The sequence below is a fragment of the Somniosus microcephalus genome, chromosome 23, assembly GCF_052327205.1.
Source record: "Somniosus microcephalus isolate GS21.2 chromosome 23, FLI_Smic_1.0, whole genome shotgun sequence".
Classification (NCBI taxonomy): Eukaryota; Metazoa; Chordata; class Chondrichthyes; order Squaliformes; family Somniosidae; genus Somniosus; species Somniosus microcephalus.
The window spans coordinates 28,795,670-28,807,798 of NC_141009.1; the positions used below are offsets into that span (position 1 = coordinate 28,795,670).

The 12,129-nt window shown below is 37.7% G+C and overlaps 1 protein-coding gene across 5 annotated transcripts in view; it reads left to right on the plus strand.

Annotated features, from left to right (window-relative positions):
• dennd1a (DENN/MADD domain containing 1A) overlaps positions 1–12,129 on the plus strand; it is a 517,876-nt gene that overhangs the window by 264,074 nt on the left and 241,673 nt on the right. For all 5 annotated transcript variants that reach the window (XM_085965678.1, XM_085965676.1, XM_085965677.1 and 2 more), the window contains one exon: positions 10,191–10,291. In XM_085965678.1, coding sequence (XP_085821804.1) covers positions 10,191–10,291 — 101 coding nt within the window. The remainder of the gene's footprint in view (positions 1–10,190; positions 10,292–12,129) is intronic.

Consider the following 12,129-nt stretch of genomic DNA (forward strand, 5'->3'; position numbering starts at 1 on the left):
TAGACAGTAGTGAAGGCAGAGTGTGCGAGACAAAAAGAAATAAATACCGAGAGAGACTTAAGTGAAAGAAACGCAGAAAGAGAGAGACTTAATTGAAGGAGTGTGGAGAGACACAATGAAGGAAGAGAGGAGAACAATGTAGGGGGAATTTACAGTACAACTTTAGCATTGGTGGTACGCTGATTAAATGTATCCTTAATCAGATGTGATCATTAACGAGGATCTGGCCCACTGCCCCAAAAGGATTGGTTAGGTGTGGGCATCTGCTCCAATGGATAGACTTACATTGTGTAGCTTGCCTTATGTGGGCAGGCTTTAATTGAAATTGATCTTTATGAGCACAAGCATTTGCACTGCTGCTTGCACGCCAACCTGGTTGTGTAACATGCTGGTGTACTAATACGCACTACAGGTTGATGGGACATGCTCATCCTTACCCACAAGCCGAGTTTCTGATTTAATTTGTACCAGCTGAAGATATGGAGGCTAAGCACCTCTTCACCGAATCCAATAAAAAAAATTGATGTGCAAGTCAACTTATGACACTTGCACATCATGTGCTGTTGGATTACAGAATGGGTTGATAGAAGCTTGGGAGTACTGCGTTGCACAGGAGGTAATGAGAATGCAGACTAAAGCCATTTATAAAATGTGGGAAATAATATTTAAATTTGCATTCTATTCTCAGACATCCCTCTATATATCTATAATAATAATATATCAAAAACCTTATGATTGCATGCACTTCCTGTCTCCACATTTTTTGTGTCACATTTTCCCATTCTAAGTTCCTATGTCTACATTTATAATGTGGTTTGCCAAAGTAAACTTGTCTTGGTGTAATTTTACAATCTACAAGGTGGCTTTGTGGCCAGACTATCAACAACATGGCAGCCACAGGCTCTGAAAATTTCCAGGAACAGGTCTCTGAACATCCTTGAAATTTTCAAAGCCTCTAGTTGTCATCTTGTTTTTTTTATCTTGGGTAATTTTTTTGTTTTACTTTTTCCCCTTAAGTTAATTTTTTTTATTTTCCCCCCCCTTTTTTTTTAGGCTCTTTCATATACTCACATACAGTACTCTAACTGAGGGCTTATTAAGGTTTATATAGGTTCACAACCGCCTAAGTAAACTTGTCATGCTATAATAACACCACCTCCCCAATAGAAGCGCTGCAGAATCACCACTGATGAGTATAATTATAGTGTGACCGGTTTAAGTGCACAGATTCTATTACAAATGTGGACACAGGAATTTGTAATGGAATTATAAAAATAATGGCAATGTATGACTTTAAAATGACCAGTAAAATATGTCTGTGTGCCATGGTGCTATTATTCCCTACCTTCTAAAGCTGTTTCAGCTGAAGATGACACTTGGCTTTAATTCCCTGTTTGCAACACCACAGGAGATCAGCCATTAATGTATTAAATTTGCTATGTACGTTGCCCATTCCTTATTTGGCCATCACATCTGTGCTGCAGCTGCACATTTTTACCACTAGATGTTGATTCATAAGCTCCAGAAGCTGCAGATGCCCACACCTATCCCTATAGCATCACAAATGCAGTTTGAGGGGAATTTGCTTTGTCTTGACTCTCTGTGGACCACTGGAGAGCCATAGCTTTATCACCATAAACAGACTAAGCTATAGATGCATTAAGAGCTGAACTTTATATTGTCTATTTTATATAAGCTCTACTTCCTGAAATCTGAATCGTGGTGTGCTTTTAAATTTTAGTTTGCTTCAAGTATCAGGGTTCAGTTAAGGACTACACTTAAGGACTGCAGGAAAATCAAAGGCAGTTACTTAACGTTAAATATTACTTAGGATTACATAGCATATACGGCACAGAAACAGGCCATTCGGCCCAACCAGTCCATGTCAGCATTTATGCTCCACTCGAGCCTCCTCCTGTCTTTTTCTCATCTAAATCTATCAGCATAGCCCTCTATTCCCTTTTTCTTCATATGCTTGTCTAGCCTCCCCTTAAATGCATCTATACTATTCGCTTCAACTACTCCGTGGTAGCAAGTTCCACATTCTCACCACTCTCTGGGTAAAGAAGTTTCTTCTGAATTCCCTTTTGGATTTCTTGGTGACTATCTTATATTGGTGGCCTCTAGTTATGCTCTTCCCCACAAGTGAAAACATTCTCTTTCTATCCACGCTATCAAAATTTTTCATACTTTTAAAGATCTCTATTAGGTTATCCCTTAGCCTTATTTTTTCAAGAGAAAAGAGACCCAGCCTGTTCATCCTTTCCTGATATGTATACCCTCGCATTTCTGGTACCATCCTTGTAAATCTTCTCTGCTCTCTCTCCAGTGCCTCTCTATCCTTTTTATAATATGGCGACCAGAACTGTGTGTAGCTCTCCGAGTGTGGTCTAACCAAGGTTCGATACAGGTTTAGCATAACTTCCCTACTTTTCAATTCTATCCCTCTAGAAATAAACTCTAGTGCTTGATTTGCTTTTTTTATGGTCTTGCTAACCTGTGTCGTAACTTTGTGATTTGTGTATTTGTACTCGGAGATCCCTTTGTTTCTCTACCCCACCTAGATTCGCAGCCTCCAAGTGATAAGTGACCTCCCTATTCTTCCTGCCAAAATGTAATACCTCACATTTATCTGTATTGAACTTCATATTGAATTTTTAATTTTCGGATCTATCGGTGTGCATCGCCAAAAGACTTTCCTTCCACATTAAAAATAACATTAGGGTTGAACTGTTACAATATTCACTTGGTGAAGGGTTCAGATGTCATGCTTCAAAAGAGCAGTTTGAGAATAACCTCTGAACTCTTGATTCTCTGTTACACCTGATGCCTTGCACTCAATACTACAATTTAAAAATAAATATCCTCAATTGTTATTTCGACACTTTATGTTGCTGTGGAATCTCTTCTGAAAACTGCAGCAGATTTTACTTGACCGGATGGAAGGTTACAGAAATATTATTATTGGTATGTTGCTGGAAAATGACACAGCTGTTGTGTTATGTGGCAATGGTTTACTTTGGTCCTAATGAGCAAGGCACGTTTTTTAAAACTGTGTCCTGACCTAAAATGTTGGGCTTTTTCTAATTCTAGTGTTTCTTAAACGTCTCCATGTAATGTTCATCAAAGCTAGAATGGGCATGTGAAAATTAGTGTCTTAACTCTGAGGATTTGAGCTAATTAGCCATAACCATAGGCATTGGTGACAGCACTGAAAATGTTTAGAGTGTTGAGCCCTGCTGCAATAAACAGGAAAGCAATCAGTTTGCCTTTTCATGGTAGAAGTAATTAAAGCGATTTAAAGTAAGGTTGTAAAGTTGGATAGATTAGCATCTATTTTCTTTAACATTTTCTTCCAAAGCCTCACAAGTTGACATATTTCTTTATGCTGTACTACAGAACTACTTTTGCCCATACCCACCATTGATGCTAGAAAAGTGATAAATCTCCCTCCTTCATTGACTCAATAGAATGTGGTTTATGAATTAAAAGTTACACAAAATGTTTCAATCCTGATATAACATCAACAACAACTTGCATTTATATAGCGCCTTTAACGTAGTAAAACATGCCAAGGCACTTCACAGGAGCGTTATCAAACAAAATTTGACACCGAGCCACATAAGGAGATATTCAAGCAGAGCTTGGTCAAAAAGGTAGGCTTTAAGGAGCATCTTAAAGGAGGAAAGAGAGGCAGAGGTGTCGAGGGAAGGAATTTCAGAGCTTAGGTCCTCGGTAGCTGAAGGCATGGCCACCAATGGTGGAGCGATTAAAATCGGGGATGGGCAATAGGCCAGAATGGAAAGCGTGCAGATATCTCGGAGGGTTGTAGGGCTGGAGGAGGTTACAGAGATAGGGAGGGGCAAGACCATGGAGGGATTTGTAAACCAGGATGAAAATTTTAAAAGGCAACATTTTGGGTACATCCGGAGCAACTAATTATATTGGGTCTAAAAATGAGACGTTGAAAGTTCAGTGCATACTAATGTATAATATATTGATTTCCAGAGCAAACAAATAGAATGTAAATAGCAATTTTAGTTTATTTTTTAAAAAGAGTTTGCAAATGCTTTGAAGAATTTTAAATGAATCAAAGTAGAGATAATACTTCTTGAAGTGTGCAATTATGTGGATTAATAATTTAGGCATTTTTTTGTTAAATTGGGGGTTGAGAATTTATTTTGGTAAAGAAATATACAGCTACTCAAATTGCACAAGAATTTCTAGGCAAGATTTATCTATTGCGTAAATTGTGTTCCTCTGTTGACTTTGTGCATCCAGTTTGTTAATAAAATGAACTCCCTTCATTGGACTCAGTGTAGTGACCCCTCGGAGGCAAAATATCTTTGATGGAATTGAAAGAGATTAATAATTACCCCTTGATGAATATTCATAATGACTAGATACTTTGGGCAAAATTTACACCGTGATTTTCTGTTTATTTCCTGTGAGGTTTTGATGGGTCACTCTATATGTCACATTGTAGCTGAACAAAGATGACCTTTACTGACATTCAGTTTACATATATTTTTCTGCAGTTAATATTTTTTATACAGTTATGGGAATAGGAAAAATGATATTGCATTATTTAACAAATTTCATATAGACTGGAGCGGTAAAATGTTGAAGGGTTGAAATTATATCATACACTGCAAGAGTGAAGCTTGAACAGTCTATCGGGGTAATTTCAAATATGTGATGTGTTATATCCTTGAAATATTCCAACTTGAATTATTGTGTATAGAGTTTGTGGGAGCAGTTTTATTCACTTTTTGCCAAGTGAGTTGTGCTTTATTTGCCAGCAGGAGGTGCCACAGCAGAGAATGATGAGAGAGGTTCCTGCATTGGATCCTTATTTTTCTATATAATATTTTGATTTTATAATAGTTAAATACCAAACAATATGCTAATTTTAGAAGCGGGGAAATAGTTTGTTGGAACATGGAAGTTTCCATGCAGTAAATGCTAAGGAGCTGGGAGATGAAAAAACATGCTATGGCGCCACCACTGCCAAGAATATACGATTGCAGCATGACAAGTTTACATAGGAAGTTTTTATTATAAATGTGGACATAAGAATTATAATGGCAGAAGTTGACACTAAAGTGTGACACAGAAGTGTGACAGTGCGACAAGTAAGGTTTTGTAGACAGGAAATGTGCACCGGTGTAAGAGTTTTAATCTATTAAAGATAAATATATCTTTTAATTTAATATATTTAAAATGGTGTGACAGCATGAGGTTATGTCACACTTCCTGTGTCACGCTTCCAACATCACACTTTGGTGTCACGATTTTGGCATCACTTGATTAGTTCAAACTTTATGTTCCACGAATAGCAACAAACCAGAACTCAGTAAGCATAAAGGAATTTCTACCAATAAAAGAAGAAAATTAAGTCATCAAATTGCTCAAAATAGTTTTCAATTTTTTTTACCACCTTTTTTCTTCAGACAACCCCATGACACACCGTTCTATTATATTGATAGTAAAGTTTGTAATATAAAGAGATAATAAACTGCATATTTTGCAATATCCATGACTAAATTGACCTCTATAAAATTATCTTTGACTGCCTTTATTAATGCTTTACTTGGAGATTTAACCTCTCTCAAAAGCTTAGAGTTTGCATTGATACTCTTCACTGAGCTATCACTCTGTCAACTGAAGAGAAGCAGCTACCAAACCTGTACCTCTAATTCCCAAAATGCTGCAGTCTGTCTTCTGGCCATAACAGTAATTGAGTTTGTTTAATTTTAAAACAACTTGGAACATGAGCTTTACATTTTTTTATGGTAAATTTTGACATCCAAGCTATTTGTAACTGCTTGTTTTTGCTTGAGAGAGGCAGGCAAATAGAAAGAGACTAAATGATACTGCTCCTTTTGTTTATACTGGAAATTTCAAAAGATAATTGTTCGCAGAATTTATTTATGGAGCTATGCTATCTTTTTTATTTAACTCCTGTGGATAAGAATAAAACATTTTTTCCCCCAAGAACAAATCAAAAAAACATTTGCTTCACTGTCCTTGAGCAGAACTCATACAAATATCTTGCAGATTCTTTCACTCGAGGTGTGCATCTTTCCCGAACTTCCATACCCAAATATCCTCCTTCCCCCAAACACCATAAACTCTGCCCCTCTGTGAGTAACATCACAGGAGGGCTGATAATATATAAATACAATGGCCCCAAAATTCCAATCCGGGCCAAAGTGGAATCTAGGTGTTCTTTGAGTCAGGGGCCAGAAAATGTGGCCTAATCTGAATCCAGCAAGATTCTGTCCTGCTTTTAGCTGCAGCTATTTTCTGATAAAGGGAGGGCCATGAACCACTGCCCTTATGTTAAGCGGGCTTGTTTGTTTGAGGCATTTGTAGATAATAGAACAGGATATTGCAGCAGCTTAAGATGTTTAACTTGAAGGTTCACATCACTGCACAATGGACACTAGTTTTAAAGGCTTCGGCACTGTACATTTTTTATGCTGCTAAGTATATATCAAATAACAGAATGGTTAAAGTTGAAGTGGAGATTTGCATGTAACCACAAGTTGGCTTTGAGCTCATAGGTTTGAGACCCAATAAGCGAGAGCACCCCTACTTGGAGGATACTAAAACGGTTTGAGTGCATTACATGGCACTTCAGATTGTCATAAAAGTCAAGACTGAAGTGTAAACGTTTCTGTTATCACCTGCACCCTGTGATTGTATCACTGCTGTTAGTCTTCTACTAAGCACCATTTTTTTTTGTTTTAAAAATACATTTCTCAGTGGTGTTTTGATGGGAGCTTGAAGTTGGATGGTGGATTGCATTCATGTTGAGTGCTCTTCCAGATACTATTGTCCAATTAAGGTAATTCCAAATGACAAAGAACCTTCCAGGATATTAAGCAGTAATATAGAACCTACCGGAGTTTCAAACAGTGCAGGACTTGGAAGGCTACAATGCTAATTTAGAAAATGTACTGTTAGCCTTATTAAACGTAAGCCTGCAGTTCATCTACTGACCCTGTGTATATTAAATGTACAAGATATTCCTATTCTTTTCCCTGATCCCTTCCTCCCTATGGTTTCCAATTGGATAATGCTTGGCAATATGTCGGGATGAGTTGCTGTAACAGGCTATTAGTAATCAACAATTGGGTGTGTCACCTCACAAATCTAAAAGAACAATGGTCATTTAACAAAAAGGTGTAAAAATATAGATAAAAGATCTACACCTTATGAATGAAGATGCAGATTAATAAAGCTAACAAAAGGGCAGGGATAAGACTACTTGTAAGGCAGTAATACATTGAGCTGTTTAGTGATGTAATGATCCTCATTGTCTAATAAAGAATAAGGTCTAAAATTAGTAATAGTGCTACTTTTTAAAATAAATTGAATGGGCACTGAATGATAATGCATGGAGCTTTTTTCATTTTAAATTCATTAACATTTTTCAGGTATTGAATTTAAAATCCAGTCGGACTAAATTTTGATAAATTCTGCTGTACTAGAATGCAGTGGGCATGTTGAGAATAAAAATACTTCTGGTAGCTCAAAGTTGTATACTTTTGTTTCAAAAATGTGACCCGGAGTACTTAGTAGTTATATGTATGGTCAGCTTGTGTCCTTAAGATCCCAAGTAACATTATGAATAATGATGGGATGTTTTCGAGTCAAACACCGTAAATGACAGTGATTGAACAGTCAGCGCCTTGTGTGTTTTGAGGCTTGCAGGAAACACTGTCAACTTTTGCAGATGTCTGACGAGTATACCGAATCTCTCTAGTTTCATGGTCCATCACACAAGCTCCTAGCAGTTCTCTCTCTAGAGGAAGCTGTGGGCAAATTTTGCTGTTAGTCAAAAGTATTGTTGCACAGTTTTCTTCATAATGTTCTCGAGTGAAATGGTAGAATTAGTGTGTAATGTTGAAATTATTGCAACAAAAATTTACACGTGGAAGGTACTGATTTAAAGGCTATGAAACCGAATAAGACTGTTCTGCTCTTCGAGATATATCATTGAAAAAAAAAAACAGGGTGTGATAAACTACTGACTGGAGGTATTTTTGCCTTTTCAATCACTGCTGTGAGTTTACTATATTTAACTGCCTTATGATAACAGCAGCTCTTTTTGATCTATGCGTGGTTTTGCAGTGGGAGAGCTCACCTTTCTCTACAATGGCTATTGAAATAGAGAATCCTTTCTCATTTAGTTTTTGGACTCGTGAAGTAAATATTCAGACACTAGCTCTATTGTTGAGTCTTGAAAGTTATGTTTCAGCCCAAACTGCCTAATGATTGTAATTTGGTGCTGATCTCTCCTCCCCATCACATGCAGATTCTCAATATATCTTTAGCGAGGGGAGAGCAGCTTACAGCATGAAGGAGTATTAAAATACTTTTGAGTTCGGCAAACAAAAAAAAAACTCCGTAAAAAATCTTATTTCTCATTTGAGATTTGTAAATTTTATTTACTTTATATCTTCTCTGTACTTCTCTACCGTAATGAAGTATTTATCAGTCAAGGTGGGACATGGAGCTGACACTACTAGAAATGGAGTGGTCTATTCCAAAACAGCACAAATGTTAATTTTTAGAACTATTTATCGAACTATAAAATGAGTTTACACATTGGAGAGTTCATTGTATTCTTAATAGTTGTTGTAATGAAACTGTAATGTTCTCAGCACCTACTTTTTTAATGCACAAAGCCTTTGAATGTGAGTCAGCTGACATAGGATTGCTAGTGAGGTCTAATTAAGAACTGTTTTAATTTAAACAGAATTAAATGTTTGGAGAAGAGGGCAAACTACCCTACCCCTGCATTTAAAGCATGCTGTTTATTATACATAATACCTATCTGCAGGAATCTAAGTCATTATTTTATGAAGACTGCTGAAAAGTTATGCAGAAGTGATCTGTTTTTTGTAAACTATCACTGTACATCAAACTTACACTTTAAAAAAAAAAAAAAAAAATTACAGTTCTTAAAATGTTATTTTTGTGATTTGTTTGCCTAATTTCTTTTAAAGGCTAGAGACACTCTCACTGATGCATAGTGAACTGAGGTTGTGTGACATGAGCATGGCTTCTGGGTCCAAAATATTTCACCAACCATATGATATGCTGACAGCAAGTTGGCAACACTGGGAAAATAAAATTGTTTGGCAGCCTACTCGTGTGGAATTACATTTCATACATCCTTTAAAAACACTTGAGAACTGTAGCAAAGCCAGCTCTAAAGCTGTATATAGTCTTCTGTAGTATTTCTCCTGATAAATGTCATTGTAAACAATATTGGATTTAGCACGAACAAAACCTTTATTCAGGGAGATAAGGGGACTAAGTATGTGCTTGTAATTCATGTCATTGCAGTATTTCAAGAAGTGAAGTATGGTCATTCATTTTTACAGTCGGATGAAAGTGCATAAAATGCCTTTACTCTTTACTGTATAAGTTGAAATGGTTAATCTTTCATGTTGGTCATGTGACTTGTAGGTTTTAGTAGTACTGAATGCCAGAATGCATTACAGTGAATCATGGATCTACCTAATGGGTTAAGTCAGAAGGAAAAGTTACTTATAACCAGACTTCATTACAAGGGGATGGCTTTACCTGTCCTGAAAATCTCAGGGACACTTTGTAATGGAGTAATTTGTTTATCTCAAATTTGCACATGTCTATTTGTTGGTTGGTTCAGGAATCCTTTTGCTGTAATGCTGAGATGCCTGATCATTATCCCGTATGCTGTGCAACATGTCAGTTATTTAGGCTACAGTGACTGATCCAGAAGATTCAGTGCTGATATTGTGGATAGAGCTTAATTATATGACAGGAACAGAACCAAGTACAGTGTTTTAATCAGTGCGAGGCCTTCTATTTCAGCATAACACATGTTGGATTATTCACTGGAGCTGTTAGCACACTGCAGAATGAATGATTTTAACATTTATTTTAGCGATGCATGTTTCTGTTCTATGTTTTCTGTTTGTGCTGATTATTTTAATTTATTGGTGGTTTTAAAATACGTAATTGTTTATTCTTCAAATTCAAAAATCACCAGATAGTATCATCAGTCAGAAGACTTCACTTCACCTGAACTCAATAGGAAGCAGTCTACTTCATTATGAAAGTCAGTTTCTGCTTGAAATGTTAATTTAACTATGTTTGATTTGATGAGCAATTTTTCTTATCTCTTCCAGTTAACAGCCTGCATCCATGGGTCGGCAGCTATGCTATACCCGATGTATTGGCAGCATGTTTACATTCCTGTTCTCCCTCCACACCTCTTGGACTACTGCTGGTAAGATGCTAAGCAAAGTTTATATTTAAATAACAGAAGAATCGAAATATTACTCACATATATGCTACCTGCATGATTGATCAAAGAAATAAAAATTCTGTTGCAAAACTTGTATTAAAATGTTTTGCTATTACTATCCCCTTGACACTTGCATTTGAGAATATCAGCATGAAACTACACAATGGCCTCGATAATAGCACCCCCCCACAATGCTGGGTGGGGGGGGTGGAAGGAAGGTGGGCGTTAAAAATTTTAAATGGGGAACCCGTCCTCAAACTGCCGAGTGTTCGCCCATTGACGATTTTACGACGGCGGGTTTCGTGTCATCCGAGTGTCCCGCCTTGGAGAAGCGGGGCACTTCATTAACATATTTAAATCAGACTCCCACAGTGCAATTGGGAGCCTGATTGAAATTTAACAGTTGGCGCGCGGGTTTCCCAGGGCTCGGGAAACGCAGCAGTAAAAGGGAGGCGGGAGCTGCTGTTTCAAGAAGGTAAGTGCGTTTTAAAGCACTCCTTCTGGGCCAGGAGGAGTGCTCCCTCCCATTCCCTCAAGGAAGCCTTAATCCTCCCCTCTGCCGATCGCAGCTTCTCTCTCTCTCTCTCTCTCTCTCTCTCTCTCCTACTGCGATCGCCAACCTCGCCCGTCCAGCCCCGATTTCTCACTCGCTCGCTCGCTTCCGCCATGCCCAGCTCCACCCCTTAAGTCCTGATCTCACCCTCCCTCCTGCGATATCCGATCCTCCCTCCCACGGGTCCCTGGCTGCGATCTCCTGACACTGGTTCTCCCACCCAGCAGCCAGCCAGCTGGCCAATCAATTTGGCAAGCTGCCGGGATGGAAAACGGAAGAAAAAAGTTATAAAGAGATCCTGCCATTAAATTCAGCAGGACCTCTGTATTCCCGGCCTTGCTGTATTTTCCCTGCGCCCTATCCATAAATATTTGGGCCAATTTGTCTTAATTCATTTGCATTTTTGTGGAAGAAAAATCAGAAAATTATTTTAGAATTTGTACTCTGAGACAAAATTGCTGTTCTAGCTGTGACAAATGTATGAATGTACCGAGATGATCTCGTGGCAAAAACAAGCTACTCTACTGCTGTAAATATGTCCTATTAGTCTGCATTTTATTCACCGTATACAATAGTTTTGGCCTGTTTGATAATACAATGAAGTGTTGTAATAACTTTTTATTTAGCGGAACAAGTAAGTGACCAACCGCAGTGAATCATGCTTTAAAACTGCCACTAAAGTAGAAGACCGGATAACATAATAAAAGAAATCACAACACTTGTTTATAAAGAATATATACCTAACGGGTGTAAATAAAGCTGTAAAGATTTAAAATAAAAGCAGTGAACTATCTTTTTAGAACGTTGTTACTCATACCAGCCAGAAGCAGGATTCTGTGCAATTAGATGAATTAGAAAATTCACCCATAGCTGTCACCATAGCACTGGGCACGCAGCACCTACCTGCTACAGCAAACCTTCCAATAATCTCTCGATCAGGTGTTGAGAAGCACCATATTTGGCCATGTAGTAAAGAATGTTTAAGATCATGTTCACCAGTAATATCTGTGATCCATTTTAAAATACATCCCCAGTATGACTGAACAACAGGATGTTTCAAAGCACATGGTGCCGAGTCCTCCTTTTATTGTTTGTAAAATATATCTGTTGGGGCCATGGCAGGCTTTCCTTCCGAAAAACCTTTCATATATTCATAGTGTTGCCAAGAGATTTTTGTTGTTGTTTGGGTTAAAGTAACTTTTACATTTTAATCAATGTGTCAGAATAGATACTACCAGGGAGTGTGAGACAACATATTGCAACCCAA